The sequence below is a fragment of the Oncorhynchus masou genome, chromosome 8 (genome assembly GCF_036934945.1).
Source record: "Oncorhynchus masou masou isolate Uvic2021 chromosome 8, UVic_Omas_1.1, whole genome shotgun sequence".
Lineage (NCBI taxonomy): Eukaryota > Metazoa > Chordata > Actinopteri > Salmoniformes > Salmonidae > Oncorhynchus > Oncorhynchus masou.
In genome coordinates, this window is record NC_088219.1 from 22,571,205 (window position 1) to 22,590,503 (window position 19,299).

Sequence of the window (19,299 nt, forward strand, 5' to 3'; positions counted from 1 at the left end):
GAAGTGCCCTGTGAGAGAGAGACAGGTTGAGATTTCCAGAGTGGTGAGGCGGTGAAGAGTATAAAAGATAGCCAAAGGGTGAGTGAGTTGACTGGGAGCCCCTCATTGAGTAGGCCTGAAGAGTGAGACCCAGAGAGGCTGTTTTAGTACGGTTGGATTTCTTGCGTTTATAGCCACGGTGATCAACATAGTGCACTGATGGAGCAGAAATCACAGACGATAGATGTGGTAGTTGCATCGGGAGGGAAAGATTTGAGTGTGAGAGATTTTAGTGCAGAAGATCTACAGGAAGTTTTGAGAAAAAGGGTTCTATCCACCAGCCTATGGCCTGGTGTAGGATCGTTTAGGGTCAAGTAATGGGATGGGGTGGTGGGTTTTGGGGGATAGTGTTTAGGTGCAGGTTTAGATGGTGGTGCAACTTACGTTTTTCCTATTTCCCCTTTCCCTTAAATGTTTTGTTTTGTTACAATGTGGAATGCACATCCCCAACTGAGAAAGGCAGCAATACACGAAAAGCGTCTAATCCGCCGGGAAATTCACAAGAAGAAGACCCTGGAACATTTACAACTTCAATAGTGTAACGTTAGATGGACTTGTTTAGATGTTTTGTGTGTCTGCTGCTCAGCTGCTCGTTTCAAGACTCAGGACGAAAGCAGTAGCCTGATAACATGTTTACGGTCACGTTATAGCCACCATGGCGCCCTAGTAGCAGCCTTAGCACAGAGCTCCTGTAAATGTGTACATGTTTTTTTTTTTTTTTACTTTTTAATTGTTGTTTTTCAAATCATCTCTTTTGTATTTGATAACATCAAGTTTTTATTGCATATATCTGGCGTTTTTTGAGCCACAGATTTTCAAATTGACTGACAGGTTAACACTTTTTGGCTTGGCTAGCTAGCTTTTGTTCGAACAATGCATCTGGACACAGTACCATCGTCTTTGTTTCACCTGGCTGCCAACTCAAGATCTTTTGAGAACATCATTTGAGGAGTCGTCTGAAGCGTGATAGGAATGGGAGATACAGAAATACAGCAGTGCTGAGGCAGAGGGTTCATAATGAGTATGACTGGTGTGGTGAGTCTTCTGGCGCCCAGAGCTGCTGAGGCATCACCCAAGTGTGTGTTATACAGAGAGGAAGAGGAGAAGTCCAGTGGCTATAAGACTCAAGTCTGGTTCCCAGTCTTGCCCTCAACAAGATCATCACCATTGTCTACCATCCGCTGACCAGCTCTCTCTGTTCAAGCCATGAACTGATCCTCTCCATCTGCAGAGGATGCAGCTTTCAAATTATTGGCCTCTACTGGCTGACCTTTCATGATATATTGCTTTTTTTTTTTGATCTTCAAGCAGTTTGAGATTCCATGAAAAGCGCTATAGAAATGTAATAAATTATTATTATGTTGCAGCAGTATGTAGGAGGTAGATTCTGAGGTGTGCGAAGTGTGGAGGAGGGCATGGAACAAAATAATGTGTAGTTTCAGTTGAAAAAGAGGAGTGTTTCAATTTTGTGGGTGGTCATGTTGCTGTGGATCAGAAATGTCCTGTGCTAGTGAGACAGGTTGAAGTTTCCAGGTAGTAGCAGCCACAGAGAAGTTTTTGGTTATCAGAGATTTTAGTGCAGAATAACTACAGGGGGGTTTGAGAGAAGGGGTTGCAGCCTCCCAGCCCTATGGCCTGGAGTAGGTTATGTTTGGGCAAAAGTAGTGGGAGGGGGTGGTGATGATAATGGTGGTGCAATTTCCTTTTCTCGTGAATAAATGTGCTATGCACTTTACAAACTGTGAACGGCAGCAATACGAAACATAGCGTCGAGTCTACCCGAAAGGACGGTACAAAGAAGAAGAAGAGGAACGTCAGAGTTGGGACGTCCCAAGGATCCCAGATAGCATGGACCATAGTGGAAAAAGACCAGACGCGGTAGCGCCATTTTGAACTGTCTGCGAATGGCTGGTGTTGGAAGGACTTGTCCGGGAGGGTGCGCGAGTGATTGAACAAGCCGGGAGAGGGAGGAAAGAAAGTCAAGAAGGAGGGTGGCCCGCAACGTCTGTCCCACTACATAGCGCCATCATTTGAGAAATACCGCTTGCACGAGTCCATACCCGGACATACAAGCCCGGGAATCGAGCGCGCGGCTAGAATCCCACTCGCCATGGCAGGTAATGGTAGCTAGTTAGCTAACTGATAAGACACCTAGCTAGCTACCGGTGGTAATAACGGAACTGTAGCTAGCTAGAGAAAAGTCTAAATATAGCATTGCAATATAAATATGTATATATCGCTAGCTAGCTAGCTGCTAACGTTAGCTAGGAAATATACCGGCGGTAATGACGTTATATATAAACAATACTGTGTTTAGACGTAACTGCAAGTCTAGCTAACTTAACTAACTGCTAAAGCTAACTAACGTTAACTAAGTAAGTTAACTCATGACATATCACTGGCCCTGAACCAATCATCATCACTGGGGTCCGAGCTCCACGTTCCTCTCACACATCATAACTAGCTAATATGCATCACTGTCATTTCAAGATAACTGTTAGTATTATACTGTTGCTAGCCACAGTTATACCAAAGACTATACTTTCCGTTACCATTTTGGCTATGGTATATAATATAGTTAACTGTCTAAGATGAGGCGAGTTAGCCATGCGACCAATTATTGTTAGTCAAGCTAGCTAGCTTGCTAAATTATCCATAATGTGATAGTACTATCAAGTTAGCTAACTAGCTACTGGTAGCTTGCTAGGCCTGTGCGCAGCAAGCTAACCTAAACTTTGAGAGAGACACCGGTGGCATTTGTGAGTTTCCTCTGTCCTGCATTGTGGGATAGCAAGGCTAGTTAGTTCACGTTCTCGAACCACCATTTCTATATGATGTCTTGCAATGGAAGGCTATCTTAACACATTTAGCAGGTTCGCCAGTCGCCGCAGACTGACTGGCGAGTTGAGCGGGAGTCATGATGTGAAAGATTAGTGGATAAGGACTGGCTTCTTCTGAACAGCACCTTGCACATACCTGTACGATGTCCACCTTTAATTCCCCACCACCATCATGGATTAAGCCATGAGTCACAGTTGAGTTTTACAGCTGGATGTAATTCAACTGGATGTGGGATTTGATTTAATATTTACGTGTGCTTGAAAATGAAGATTATCAACACAATATAACTGCCATTTCCCTCAGGTGGATTGCTAGGTGTGATGATAAAGACATAGCTGAAGTCAATCTAATGCAGAATGCATCTAGGCTATGACTCAGATTATGCATGAGATTCAGTGTAGGCTGGGCAAACTCATTTTGGTGATTTCTGCAGTGGTGAACCGTGACTATAGGACCTAGGCCTTCGGACAAAAAAATAGCTTCACTTAATGCGCCCTACATATCTACTGTAGTTGGACCATTCTTGTTCTATTGAAGGAGGAGCAATAATTTTTGAATGAATCTAAAAGGCCTGGCCGTGCTTCGGGCTGCCGCACACACAAAGACCGAACCGGCATAGACACAACGTGACACACAGCATATAATAATGCACTGTTTACACAACTCATGATAGCCAACACCATTATAACACCATCACCAAAAAGGACAACTATGTCACATCAAAGGTGACAGACTAAGGGTGCTGAAAGAACAGTGACCTTAATACCTGTGCACTCTATGGAACTGAAGGAGAGCTAATTTTGGTCAAACACATAGACACGGCTGATAGACAGGCTGCAGAAGTCACACACAGCATCAATAAGTGTTAAAGAATAAGCAGCCCATTCACTCTAGTAGGCCCCATGAAGTCATAACAATACAAAAGCACAACTACTTCATGTCCAGAGTCATTAAAAATAGTTTTTGAACCACTCCAAAAATTTCTTGTTAACAAACTATAGTTTTGGCAAGTCTGTTAAGGACATCTACTTTGTGCATGACAAGTCATTTTTCCAACAATTGTTTACAGACAGATTATTTCACTTATGATTCACTGTATCACAATTCCAGTGGGTCAGAAGTTTACATACACCAAGTTGACTGTGCCTTAAAACAGCTTGGAAAATTCCAGAAAATGATTTCATGGCTTTGGGCTAATTAACTTGATTTGAGTCAATTGGAGGTGTACCTGTGGATGCATTTTAGGCCTACCTTCAAACTGTGCCTTTTTGCTTGAAATCATGGGAAAATCTAAAGAAATCAGCCTAGGCCTCACTTTTTTTTTTTTTTAGAACTCCATAAGGCCGGTTCATCTTTGGAGCAATTTCCAAATGCCTGAAAGTACCATGTTCATCTGTACAAACAATAGTACGCAAGTATAAACACCATGGGACCACGTAGCCGTCATACCGCTCAGGAAGGTGACGCGATCTGTGTCCTTGAGATGAATGTACTTCGGTGCGAAAATTGCAAATCAATCCCAGAACAACAGCAACGGACCTTGTGAAGATGCTGGAGGAAACCGGTACAAAAGTGTCTATACAGTAAAACGAGTCCTATATCGACATAACCTGAAAGGCCGCTCAGCAAGGAAGAAGCCACTGCTCCAAAACCGCCATAAAAAAAGGCAGACTACAGTTTGCAACTAAACATGGGGACAAGATCATACTTTTTGGAGAAATGTCCTCTGGTCTAATGAAACAAAAATAGAACTGTTTGGCCATAATGACAATCGTTCTGTTTGGAGCGAAAAAGGGGATGCTTGCATGCCGAAGTACACCATCCCAACCGTGAAGCACGGGGGTGGCAACATCATGTTGTGGGGATGCTTTGCTGCAGGAGGGACTGGTGCACTTCACTAAATGGATGGTATCATGAGGGAGGGGGAAATTATGTGGATATATTGAGGCATCTCAAGACATTAGTCAGGAAGTTAAAGCTTGGTTGCAAATGGGTCTACCAAATGCACAATGACCCCAAGCATACTTCCAAAGTTGTGGCAAAATGGCTTAACTTCTTGAGTGTAGGGGGCAGTGTTTTTGGCTAAAAACCGTACCCATTTGAAACTGCCTATTTTTCAGGCCCAGAAACTAGAATATGCATATAATTGTCAGATTAGTATATAAAACACTCAAGTTTCCAAAACTGTCAAAATATTCTCTGTGAGTATAACAGAACTGATATTGCAGGTGAAAACCTGAGGAAAATCCAAAGAGGAAGTGCTGTTTTTCCAGAAAGCTCTCTGTTCCATTGGATGCCTTGCCTCCATTTAAAGGGATACCAACCAGATTCCTTTTCCTATGGCTTCCTAAAGCTGTGAACAGTCTTTAGACATAGTTTCAGGCTTTTATTTTGAAAAATGAGCGAGAAAGAACCCATCGCGTCAGTTGATGGCTGGGTGCCAGCAGAGTTTTTCATGCACAACTGCCATTTTCTCTCTCCTATGGAAGAAGCTACATTCCAGTTGACATATTATCGATTATATATTGTAAAAAGAACCTGAGGATTGATTATAAAAAAAACATTTGACATCTTTCTACGCACTTTACAGATACTATTTGGAATTGTTGTCTGCGATGTCGTGACCGCTCGAGTCTGGATTTCTGAACATAATGCGCCAAACAGATTTAGGTATTTTGGATATAAAAATACTCTTCATGGAACAAAATGAACATTTATTGTGTAACTGGGAGTCTCGTGAGCGCAAACATCCGAAGATCATCAAAGGTAAGCGATTTAATTTATTGCTTTTCTGAAATGACCAATCTACTTGGCTGCTAGCTGTTTGTAATATTTTGTCTACTGAGAGAGATGTGCTTACATAAACGCTTGGATAGCTTTCACCGAGAAGCTTTATTGAAATCTGACACCCCAGGTGGATTAACAACAAGCTACGGTGTGTTTTGCTATATTGCACTTGTGATTTCATGAAAATTAAATATTTTTAGTAATTTAATTTGAATTTGGCGCTCTGCAATGGATGTTGATGAAAATGATCTCGCTAATGCTGTGGGTGCGTCAAGTAGTTAAGGACAACAATGTCAAGCTATTGGAGTGGTCATCACAAAGCCCTGACCTCAATCACAGAACATTTGTGGGCAGAATTGAAAAGGCGTGGGTGTGCAAGGAGCCCTACAAATCTGACTCAGTTACACCAGCTCTGTCAGGAGGAATGGGCCAAAATTCACCCAACTTATTGTGGGAAATTTGTGGAAGGCTACTCGAAATGTTTGACCCAAGTTAAACAATATAATGGCAATGCTACAAAATACTAATTGAGTGTATGTAAACTTCCTACCCACTTGGAATGTGATGAAATATATAAAAGCTGAAAAAAATAATTCTCTCCACTATTATTCTGATATTTCACATTCTTAAAATAAAGTAGTAATCCTATCTGACCTAAAAACTGATTTTTTTACTAGGATTAAATGTCAGGAATTGTGAACCCGAGTTTAAATGTATTTGGCTAAGGTGTTTGTGAACTTCCGACTTCAACTGTATTTTTTTATTATGTTCCTCAGACTAACCGGTGGTCTAAAGTTTAAATGCAACAATGTTTCAGTCATGCGCTGTTGAAACTACCACAACTCAAAAACCAACTCAAAATATTTTTACCTCACTGGTTTGATGACAACCTGCAGAACACAGTTGGCTACGTTTTGGAATGATACAGGTTCACCAAAACAGAAAGATCACCACAACACTTTTTTTTCAATCACTCATCAATTATCATGTTGAAATAAATTGTGCGAGGTGAGGTTGCGCATCCTGTTAAAATCAATACGGCAAAAAAAAAATCTGGGAATACTGTACATCACTGGTTGATGGACAATTTCTAGAAGAGAGCTAGCTACATTTTTTGAGGTGTTGCCAACACGGTAACTGTAACGCAACACTTTTTTTTGTTAATCGGTTCCTTGGATATCAGGGTGAAATCAATAGAACCGGCAGCAAACGTTTGGGGTGTAGTGCAGTTTAAAATAACACTATTCAAAGGCCACATGGATACTTGGAATAACCTATATATGGTTGGTTAGATGAGAAATTGTAGAAGGCTCATTTCTATATTATGAAATGGCAGATGTTGATTTTGGGAGGCTGCCATCACGGAAAACGGAACCAATCACTTTTTCTGTTAACCTCAACAAATCACGACCCGCCTTAGGATATCAACCGTGACAACGGTTGTCTGCTTTCAAGTCGTAGTTTAACTGTCAAATCAGTGTGTTTGGCTGGTGGCCCAGCGCCTATGACAAAATCAATAGTACATTTACATTTAAGTCATTTAGCAGACGCTCTTATCCAGAGCGACTTACAAATTGGACAAAACAAAATATGTTGATCTGTTTTAAGCAACTGATCTTGTCATCGTCACCAATCTGAGGTAAAAAGGATGTGTAATTCGATCTGGTCAAAGCATCCACATGTGTGATGTAGTAATGCGTACAGTCCACATCATGGAAAGTAGAGCAACGTACATTAATTAGATATGCCAAAATAATTCAGTTTTAATTTAGGATGGTAAATAAAGCAAATTCACACATTTTTGCATTCACATATTTCACACTAGTTTAACCATTTTAGAAATAAATACAGTGGGACAAAAAAGTATTGTCAGCCACCAATTGTGCAAGTTCTCCCACTTAAAAAGATGAGAGGCCTGTAATTTTCATCATAGGTACACTTCAACTATGGCAGACAAAATGAGGGGGGAAAATCCAGAAAATCACATTGTAGGATTTTTAATGAATTTATTTGCAAATTATGGTGGAAAAGAAGTATTTGGTCACCTACAAACAAGCAAGATGTCTGGCTCTCACAGACCTGTAACTTCTTCTTTAAGAGGCTCCCCTATCCTCCACTCGTTACCTGTATTAATGGCACCTGTTTGAACTTGTTGTCAGTATAAAAGACACATGTCCACAACCTCAAACAGTCACACTCCAAACTTCACTATGGCCAAGACCGAAGAGCTGTCAAAGGACACCAGAAACAAAATTGTAGACCTGCACCAGGCTGGGAAGACCTGAATCTGCAATAGGTAAGCAGCTTGGTTTGAAGAAATCAACTGTGGGAGCAATTATTAGGAAATGGAAGACATATAAGACCACTGATAATCTCCCTCGATCTTGGGCTCCACGTAAGATCTCACCCCAGGACCACATGGGGGGCCCTAGTGAATGGCCTGCAGAGAGCTGGAACCAAAGGAACAAAGCCTACCATCAGTAACAAACTACGCCGCCAGGGACTCAAATCCTGCAGTGCCAGACGTGTCCCCCTGCTTAAGCCAGTACATGTCCAGGCCCGTCTGAAGTTTGCTAGAGAGCATTTGGATGATCCAGAAGAAGATTGGGAGAATGTCATATGGTCAGATGAAACCAAAATATAACTTTTTGGTAAAAACTCAACTCGTTGTGTTTGGAGGACAAAGAATGCTGAGTTGCATCCAAAGAACACCATACCTACTGTGAAGCATGGGGTGGAAACATCATGCTTTGGGTCTGTTTTTCTGCAAAGGGACCAGGATGACTGATCCGTGTAAAGGAAAGAATGAATGGGGCCATGTATCGTGAGATTTTGAGTGAAAACCTCCTTCCATCTTCAAGGGCATTGAAGATGAAACGTGGCTGGGTCTTTCAGCATGACAATAATCCCAAACACACCGCCTGGGCAACGAAGGAGTGGCTTCGTAAGAAGCATTTCAAGGTCCTGGAGTGGCCTTGCCAGTCTCCAGATCTCAACCCCATATAAAATCTTTGGAGGGAGTTGAAAGTCCGTGTTGCCCAGCAACAGCCCCAAAACATCACTGCTCTAGAGGAGATCTGCATGGAGGAATGGGACAAAATACCAGCAACAGTGTGTGAAAACCTTGTGAAGACTTACAGAAAACGTTTGACCTCTGTCATTGCCAACAAAGGGTATATAACAAAGTATTGATAAACTTTTGTTATTGACCAAATACATATTTTCCACCATAATTTGCAAATAAATTCATTAAAAATCCTACAATGTGATTTTCTGGAGAGAAAAAAATTCTCATGTTGTCTGTCCTAGTTGAAGTGTACCTATGATGAAAATTACAGGCCTCTCTCATATTTTTAAGTTGGAGAACTTGCACAATTGGTGGCTGACTAAATATTTTTTGCCCCACTGTAAATCAATCCTCTTATGCACAATTTAACTGGGCACTCTAGAAAGAACTCCCCATAGTGACTGTGCAGCAGCCCATTCAATCAACTTCCCTATTCAGTGTGACAAAGTAGGCAGCGCTCTAAATATAGCCCTGTCTGCCTTCCAGCATGTATTGTAAGTTAGCCAGCTAAATAGGCTTTTGCAATGCCTCTCTAATGATGGAATTAGGACTGGTCGATTTATATCGAATTCATTCGGGTTCATGTTTTGCACAATATTCAAAATACCTGTATCACAAGAATCAAGGTTTTGTATTTTTCGTTTTTATGAGCGATTATGTCCTCTTGTTGTCTTTTTGGTCTCATCTCCTTCGCTCCATCTGTGCTGTGTGCACCTTCCCATTTACACCGGAGATCTGAATATAATGACGAGATACTCATGTCCCCGCCCTAACAATCGGCATCGTCGTCCCAAAAGCTGGAAGGCTGGCGACAAGCTTAGGTCCAAAATTAACGCATTGGGCTTATTTTGGACAGATTTTGGCAATAGTGAAACCTCTCGCTTTGCTTCTTCCTCTCTGTTTACACACACAGACACCAAGCCCCTGCCACTCACACCAACGAAGTTGAGAGATTTCTACTAACTCGCTATTTGCTTTTGAGGTTTGGTCCAACAGAATCAGTCATATTAACATCAATGCACACTGAGAAATTATTTTACTGAATTAGAGGAAGTTGACCTTTCTAACGATACCTTTTTATGTTCCAACTATACAATTTGCTCTCAGAGAAGACACTCCTGTTTTAGTAGGATCATTGAACATTGATTCTGGAAAATTAATGCTCAATTGATTGTGTGTTGCCTTGCGTTACCATGTAGCGCTAGCATCATTTTAGCCAAAGACTTATACTGTCTAGTCTGTTTTATAAATGCAATGAGCACCCAACACTATTTTATAAGGAATTGGCAACTTGTTCTCATTCTGCAAAATAAAGTAAGCTACTTGATTTCAAAATCGGAACAAAGTGGAAAGGCTAACATCCTTTTCAGATGGACAGAAGGGTGTGTTCATAACAATTCAACTGTTATGCCTTTTTTTAAATAGCAAGTAGTTGGCAACTTGAAAAAACAACATTATCTGGCTATTCACTAGCACGTGGGATTGTGCTTGAAGTTGTTTGAAACCTGTGTTGATTTTCTAAAATGCGTGCTACCAAGAGGTTAGTAATTATTAGTGAAAATGCATAATGCATGGTTCTGGATAAATTTGTTATGAAAAGGGCATTTTCATGGACAGACATGAGTGCCAGATCAGTGATTACTGCAAAAAGTTCATATTTACCCTAATTTCACAAGCTCAATTCATTAGATTATTGCTGACTGTTTTGAAATGCAGTGTATTTGACCTTTTTAATTGTACAACAAAGCTTCTTTTTTTTTTTTTTTTGCCCATAAATTTGGAATAATCTAGATATGATTTCTAGGCCATCTCGCCCAGCCCTAGATGGAATAAGTTATTACTTGTTGCCAAATGGCTCTATGGTGCTTGTATCACAATTTTCTGCAGAGGCAGATGACAACCTAATTGTAGAAAATAAACCAGTCCCATTGCCTATTATCGATGGGACATTAGGCTTCCCCCTCTGCATTGAGAACCTCATTGTCATAACCGCTCCTCCTGCAGTTCACACACCCAACCAATCTACACCCCAAACGTATATTTGTATGGACAAATCTCACCAGTTTCATTGTGCAATGAAATAAATGCTTACATGTGGAAATGTACAACTCAACCTGTTTCATTGTGTAATGCCAGTTTTCAATCAAGTACCTGTCAGGACGAGTTATACTGTACCTGTATTAACCCAGCAAGAGAGAGAGATTTTGATATTGACACATTTGAGGCTGGCTGTGCACAAGTCTTTTTGGGGAAAGTTTTATATTTCTGATCTACAGTGCATTCGGAAAGTATTCAGACCCTTGACTTTTTCCACATTTTGTTACGTTACAGCAGTATTCTAAAATAGATTTTTTTTAAATCCTCATCAATCTACACACAATACCCCATAATGACAAAAAAAGGTTTTTCGAAGAAAGAAAAAAATATTACAACTAAATACTAACTGCAATATCACATTTACATAAGTATTCAGACCCTTTACTCAGTACTTTGTTGAAACACCTTTGGCAGCAATTACAGCATTGAGTCTTCTTGGGTATGACGCTACAAGCTTGGCACTGTATTTGGGTTACTCCCATTTCTTCTCTGCAGATCCTCTCAAGCTCTGTCAGGTTGGATGGGGTGGGTTGCTGCACAGCTATTTTCAGGTCTCTCCGGAGATGTTAAATCGGGTTCAAGTCCTGGCTCTGACTGGGCCACTCAAGGACATTCAGAGACTTGTCCCTAAGTCACTCCTGCATTGTCTTGGCTGTGTGCTTAGGGTTGTTGTCCTGTTGTAAGGTAAACCTTCTCCCCAGTCTAAAGTCCTGAGCACTATGGAGCAGGTTTTCATCAAGGATCTCTCAGTACTTTTGCTCCGTTCATCTTTCCCTCGATCATTACTAGTCTCCCAGTCCCTGCTGCTGAAAAACATCCCCACAGCGTTATTCTGCCACCACCATGCTTCACTGTAGGGATGGTGCCAGGTTTCCTCTCAATGTGACCCGTGGCAGCCCAAAGAGTTCAATCTTGATTTCATCAGACCAGAGAATCTGGTTTCTCGTGGTCTTGAGTTTTTTAGGTGCCTATTGGCAAACTCCCAAGCGGGCTGTTATGTGTCTGTTACTGAGGAGTGGCTTCCGTCTGGCCACTTCTCCCCCGATTGCTCAGTTTGGCCGAGCAGCCAGCTCTAGGAAGAGTTGGTGGTTCCAAACTTCTTCCATATAAGAATAATGGAGGCCACTGTGTTCTTGGGGACCTTCTATGCTGCAGATGTTTTTTGGTACCTGTACCTTTCCCCATATCTGTGCCTCGACACATTCCTGTCTCGGAGCTCTACGGACAATTCCTTCGACCTCATGGCTTGGTTTTTGCTCTGACATGCACTGTCAACTGGGACCTTAGGCAGATGTGTGCCTTTCCAAATCCTGTCCAATCAATTGAATTTACCAAAGGTGGACTTCAATCAAGTTGTAGAAACATTTTATATATATATATATATACACACACACGTTTCTAAAAACCAAAAAAAACTGTTTTTGCTTTGTCATTATGGGGTATTGTGTGTAGATTGAGGGGGGAAAAGATTTAAGGCTAATGTAACAATTGGAAAAAGGTCAAGGGGTTTGAATACTTTCCAAATACGCTATATTAGAAATATCGTACTGTATCATTCCCCCTGCTTTGACCTAGTGTATGTTGTTGGACCTTTTGACATTAACTCCTGTTGATCTTGAGCTGTGCCTCAGTGCCTGCGAGTTGTATTGTCAATAGGCTGTGGAAGTACAGTCCTAAGCCATTGCTGTTTAATTTCTACTGTATTGTCTGTCCATGAAGTATGTTATTAAAGACAAATTGGCTTATTGCACGAGATCAGACCAAGACAGACACAGAATGACCTTCTGAGACTGTCTACACATTTTCTCACTGCAATGGTCAGGATACAGGCTCCCCCCTTTCTTCTAAACTCCTCTTCCTGTCAGATTTGTAACGTAAACCGTCATGCGATATCTTGATCCGTTACTGTCATTCTGCCATTTCAGGAACTGGAGGTGGGAGCAATGACGTGCAGTGGTGCTTCTCACAGGTGAAGGGTGCCATTGATGATGACGTGGCCGAAGGTAAGAGCCCTTACTCATATTGTACAGTACCACTGTTGCTATGACCAATGGCAGTACTTGTTGCAGAATCATCATGGAGTAGGGTTGTTGCCAAGCAATTCTATCATCTCCTGCGAATCCTCAGATCTGCCAACCTGCACACGTTTTGCGTACCATGGCTGTAATTTGAGGTCCTATTACGAAAAATACGCAAATAATAGGCTTCGACTTGGCACATTTTTGTTTTTTGACAACAGTCTGAAGTTGGAACTGAGCCAATCAGAGGACTTTAGCAAGGAGAAATAAACTCTTAACTCTGCTTTGGCCTTCCTTGGGCCCATCCCCCGTAGTCATCGTATTATTTTCCTCCCCCATGCTGGATGGCAGCCCTCCACTTCGTCCCCGTTGACACCAATGATGTGTGAGGAAAATGGTAGCGAAAATGGACAACGAACTTTTAGCAATAAACATTTTCCAACATTGTATGTGTTAAGCACATAACTACAAAATAGTGGTTGACTATCACCTTAGGTAAGTCAGCATTATGACGAAGGTAGTTAGCTACAGCATTTAGTAAACTAGGCGAACAGTTTTGTTTGCCGGCACATGCTTTGATCCCCGCAACCATAGTAGGAGGAAGCGCATTGACTAGCAAGGAAGTGTGTGTTGTTGTGGTAGAAAGCAGACACGGCAGAGAGCTCTTACACTAATATCGCTCTTCAGAGATAGTCATGTCGGGCTGTTAGATTAGTAGGCCTATAATAATCAGTTCTTGATCTGACCCCTTGATATAGCCATATGTTTTTTTCATTTTTGCCATGAAAAAAATATTGCAGAACTGGTATGTCACAGCCCTACTTGTATTTCGAATACCCCCTAAATTTAACCTAGAAAAATGTGTCATTGAGACCACCTTAATTTAAGTTAGGATCAAACACTCTACTACGGTGTTGGCTACAATGTTTGATATAATATAAGACTCTAGGTTTTAGAAAATTGCAGTTATGGGTTTTTGAAAAATGTTAAATGCTCAACCTCCCCCGTACCCAACCTCAGGGCTACATCACAACCACCCAATCCTACAGAGAACCCTGATTTGTAGAATGAAACATATTTCTGGTTGGCTGCTGAAGAGCAGCAGATTACCAGGTGTCTGTAAGTCTATAGTCTACCATTCCTACTGAGCCAGTGTTCTGCCAACAACATTATTGGGCTAATAAAGGTGAATTTGTCTGATTTGAGCAGTGTGGGTGTCACGCTCCGCCACCGTGGGGTCCGCCTCTGGGCTGAAGTGGTAGGTCTGGATCCTAGATCAGTCTAAACCTGCACAGAAGGTGAACTGATTCACTGTGTGCTCTGCTCATGGTCGTAGGTCAATCTCTTAAGGATTTAGTGTGTGTGTTACTCTGTAGACTGGCACTAGGCATATGTGTGTGTGTGGTAAATGGGGGGGGGGGGGGGGGTGTCAGTCAGTATATTGACAACGTGGCATTCAGCCTCCCCATCCTTACACGCGATACAAACACTCACCCACATACCCCCACCCTCGGCCCCAGGGTGTTCAGCCCAGACAATGGCCTCCTGCTGCAACCTTTCTCGGCATTGTCTTTCTGCTCCAATAGGCAACAAAGCGTGTGTGTCAGCCTCTGTCTAAAAAGCCTCCATACTGCTGTTGGTGTAATGTGTGCTGCGGCCTGTAGAAACTAGGTTACCGATCATTGTGTGTTTGCTTTGGATGCGTTCACATCCTCAGTAGGATACTATGGCCTGCCTCAACTCATCCAGGCCTAAGACTCTAGCTCCTAGACATCAGACAGACTCCCTAACTAATCCAATGCCTGTAATGCTGACATGCTACCTGCCCTTGCATGGATACAATGAACTGAAATTCCTTAAGTGTTGAATAGAAAATGATAGTGGTCTAATTTCTTGTTTTCCTGATGTTGTTCAGCCGACATCATATCTACTGTGGAGTTCAACCACTCAGGAGAGCTGCTAGCCACAGGAGACAAGGGCGGCAGGGTCGTCATCTTTCAGCAGGAAATAGAGGTATGGCTGCCTGTCTGAAAGTTTAGTTTGAATTCAAAATCTGCATTATTAATTCTAGTTACATTTGAATGAAAAGGAGGTGATGATGAAAACAAAAGCTAACATTTTCCAGCCTTTCCTCTGCCTTTCTCCATCCCTTACTCCATATCTTCTTTTCCTCCTCCTAACAGAATAAGAGTCAGCCACAGTGCCGCAGTGAGTACAATGTTTACAGCACTTTCCAGAGCCATGAGCCTGAGTTTGACTACTTGAAAAGTTTGGAGATTGAGGAGAAGATCAATAAAATCCGCTGGCTGCCCCAGAAGAACGCAGCTCAGTTCCTGTTGTCCACTAACGGTTAGTCAGTTACCTTCACCTACAAACAGCCAGTTCACACTCTGGTGAACTTTTGTACGAGCTTTGTTTGGCTGTTAAATATATTTATCTACTTGTCTGTTCTGATTGGCAGACAAAACAATAAAGTTGTGGAAGATCAGTGAACGAGACAAGCGACTGGAGGGTTACAACCTGAAAGAGGAGGATGGACGCTGCATCGACCCCAACACTGTCACTGCACTTCGGGTACCTGCTTAGCTAGCTGATTACATGCCAGGGGCTATAGTATAGAGAGACACTTGTTGTCACTGTGTGGGTGTTGCCCAAACTCATAGACCCTCACCCGCTAACTCTTCCCTCTGTGCCCTTGCAGGTGCCCGTGTTTAGACCTATGGACCTTATGGTGGAGGCGAGCCCTCGAAGGGTGTTTGCCAACGCCCACACCTACCACATCAACTCCATCTCAATTAACAGTGACCATGAGACATATCTATCCGCAGACGACCTGCGCATCAACCTCTGGCACCAGGAGATCACTGACCGCAGCTTTAGTATCCTCAACCAGCTGTTAATTATGGGGGGGGTGTGTGTGTGTGTGTGTGTGTGTGTACCACCAGTTTATCCTGAATACCTTCTCAGTAGTTGTTAGTTCCCCTTGACTCTAGCCCCTCCAAGATATTGTGGATATAAAGCCAGTCAACATGGAGGAGCTGACAGAGGTGATCACAGCAGCTGAGTTCCATCCTAACCAGTGCAACACCTTTGTCTACAGCAGCAGTAAGGGCTCCATCCGCCTCTGTGACATGAGGGCATCAGCGCTATGTGACAAGCACTCCAAACGTGAGTACCTATGATCACCAGTCACTTAGAGGCTTCAGCATCAACCTCTATATTAGGGTCTTACACATTTGACCAATGACTTGAATGAATTCACATCGCTGCTAAGGACAGATGTGGGAATATCTTGGAAAGGGCTAGCTAGCACAGCAACATGCACTTATCGCTAATAGCAGTTTATAAATGAACATTACCTCATCTCCCCCTCCAGTGTTTGAGGAGCCAGAGGACCCCAGTAACCGCTCCTTCTTCTCTGAGATCATTTCATCCATCTCGGATGTCAAGTTCAGCCACAACGGACGCTACATGATGACCAGAGACTACCTGTCTGTCAAGATCTGGGACCTGAACATGGAGACCAGGCCTGTGGAGACGTTCCAGGTGAGACTGGTAGAGGGAGTGTGGGACTGGCAGAGGGAGTGGGGGTTTGAGGTTGGGGAAAGTCAACAGACTTGGTAGTTTGTGTGCATGAATGACTGTAAGTCGCTTTGAATAAATCTGTCTGCTAAATGGCATATTATAGTGTCAATAAAAAAATGCATATTTTGACCAGTGGGTAAAATATGTTAATTGTATAGATAATTCTCTAAGAAAACCAATGGTCTAAACCTCACCCCTCAATAATAACCCAGTCAAAAATAAGGAAAATTGCACTGCATCGCGTCAGCTTGGCAGGATGCTGTGCAAGAATTAAGCTACCAGACAGGCTCCCATTGAACTCATCTTTGTTCTCGAATCCGCATGACATAAAACAATATCGAGGTGATATTGATTTTGAGACGTGACATGTAGCATTTTCATATGTTAGTATACACTTCATATTAATGTGAAGATTTCTCACAAAAACAAGCTTATCTCTGTGAAATGTCAACAGAGCACTGAAACATGTCAAATCCTCAAGTTGCTTCGAGGAATCTGCACCGCTCTGTCAGCAGAGCTGTGCTTTTTATCGGATGTATTAGGTTACAAAATCCAACTATGGATATACACTGTTAATGAAATGTTAGAGACCCCACTGAACAATTCAGAACATGAATAATCATATTTGTCTTGGTAAAAAATGCATTTTATAACATAAGGAAGGAGTGGGTTGACACCTGATATATTATTATATATGGTAGAATAATGATTTATTTATTTTTTATCAGAGGGTAGGTTTTTATCAAGGACTGACCCACCTCATTTTCTTTATGCCGTTTCAGACAATGTCCACTAGAGGGTTCTCTAAGATTATGTTCTTGCCGGACTGCTGCACTAATGCACCTTGAAAAAATTAGAACCCAAACAATGAGTTTTACTTTGAACTTATTTAATGGTGTTGTAAGCCATTTCAATCATTTGAATTAAAATGACCCTCCTAAATACCCAGAGTTGACCCCTGTTGTGAACTCTGAGCTGAGGTTCAGGTATGTGACTATGTAGAAAGACCTTTGACCTGTCTGTCTCCCTCCATGGCAGGTTCACGAGTACCTCAGGAGTAAGCTGTGCTCGCTCTATGAGAACGACTGCATCTTTGACAAGTTTGAGTGCTGCTGGAATGGAAACGACAGGTCAGCATTGCCACGTTCTCATTGTATTCATAAATGACAATAACAAGCCCTAGGTTCTTCATTTCTTCTTTTAATCCTCTCCCTCATTTCCCTCTACAGTGTGGTGATGACAGGCTCGTACAACAACTTCTTCCGGATGTTTGACCGGGGCCAGCGGCGGGACGTGACCCTGGAGGCGTCCCGGGAGAGCAGTAAGCCACGGCAGGTCCTGAAGCCCCGCAAGGTGTGTGCCGGCGGGAAGCGGAAGAAGGACGAGATCAGTGTAGACAGCCTGGACTTCAACAAAAAAATCCTCCACACTGCCTGGCATCCCCAGGACAACATCATCGCTGTGGCAACCACCAACAACCTCTACATATTTCAGGACAAAGTGAACTAGATGTGCCCGTGAAGGCAGACATGACATCCACTACCTTCAGCCTCTAATTTTAGTCCAGGACAGTGATTGAGTGACAACAACGTCGCAGTCAACAACAACAAAACCTGTCATTGGACAAAACAGACTATGCCATGTTTCCAGGTGTGGAAAACTGAAACCTCATTCTTGCCCACCATCAGCCTCTGTGACACGTCGCTCAACTTGTTATTGTTTCGGTGATGTTGTGCCAATCTGTGTGCCGCCCGCCAAGTATCGCCCCACCCAGCCCCGCCCCAGGGCAACATGGGTAAAGAGCACCATTTTATATGTACGTCTGACAAGCACACTTTTTTTGTTTTGTTTTTTGCTGATGGTTAGAAAAATCTAAACACACCTCGAACCATCCCTACCCCTGTTCAACTCCTCTCATTGTCTGGTGTCATAGTCATGTTTTTTTATTAGTCAACTGCCAAGCTGTTTTGTTTTTAATTCAATTGCAAGAACTGGAGTTTTTATTTTTGTTCGTCTTCATAGTTGGAAAGGAAAAGGCGCAATGCTTGCTCACCGTTAAATGATTTGTTTTATTTAAGCAAGGTTAAAAGATTAACGTTTCGGCCTTCATCATATCACATTTCCTCACTTGTGTACGCACAAACAATTCATGCTTACATAAACCCAATAGGAAACAAACTCACACTTATTAAAGAGCCTAGCTGTCTCTCAAAGCTGTTGCTGCTGTTGGTGGACTGCTGCACCTCAGAGGAACACTTTAAAACGTGTACTGAGAGCATGTTGTATATATGTAGTGTGACTGGTCCTTTCTGCACACACTACAAGATGCACAACCAGTCTGTCTGGCCCAGTGAGGACTCCCTGCTATTGCTGTGAGTGGACTAGCAGGCTAAGGCTTGGGAGAGAATTGACTGAGTCTGGGAACTAGAGTTCTTGCTGTGTCTTGTTGGGGTTTTTTTTCTTTCTTTTTTTCCTGTTGACGGTTTTCTGTTGTCAAAGAAGTGCTATAGGTATCATACGTGATCTGTATCATTGTACTCTATTAGTATAACGCAAATGACATATTGAAACGTTATAGATGTGTGTAGCGTTTTAAGCCGGCATTTCATGAAGAACTGCCACCATAACAGTGGCTAGGTTCAAGGAAAATCCTGAATCTGAGTACCCATTACCATGATCTTGCTCGTCAAGCCTGTCTACACCAGTGATATTTGAAGGTTGAAATCATGATTACAAATACAATCCAACTGTTGTAAATCTACAATGACAGGAATAAAGTAAATACTTTTTTTTTTTTTTTTTACTAATGTGTCACGTCCTGGTCATTACATTCTGCTTCAGAATAGACTGTATTCCTGCCATAGT

At 42.3% G+C, this 19,299-nt stretch overlaps 1 protein-coding gene across 1 annotated transcript; it reads left to right on the plus strand.

Moving 5' to 3' along the window:
- The first annotated feature begins 1,886 nt into the window (after nt 1-1,886).
- LOC135544396 (serine/threonine-protein phosphatase 2A 55 kDa regulatory subunit B alpha isoform-like) lies at nt 1,887-19,237 on the plus strand. Its single transcript, XM_064971964.1, has 10 exons — nt 1,887-2,156; nt 12,757-12,834; nt 14,765-14,862; nt 15,033-15,198; nt 15,311-15,423; nt 15,551-15,728; nt 15,853-16,017; nt 16,226-16,395; nt 17,473-17,564; nt 17,664-19,237. The coding sequence occupies exons 1-10, from the start codon at nt 2,150-2,152 to the stop codon at nt 17,941-17,943; spliced, it is 1,347 nt and encodes a 448-aa protein (XP_064828036.1). The 5' UTR covers nt 1,887-2,149; the 3' UTR covers nt 17,944-19,237.
- The last annotated feature ends 62 nt before the right edge of the window (nt 19,238-19,299 follow it).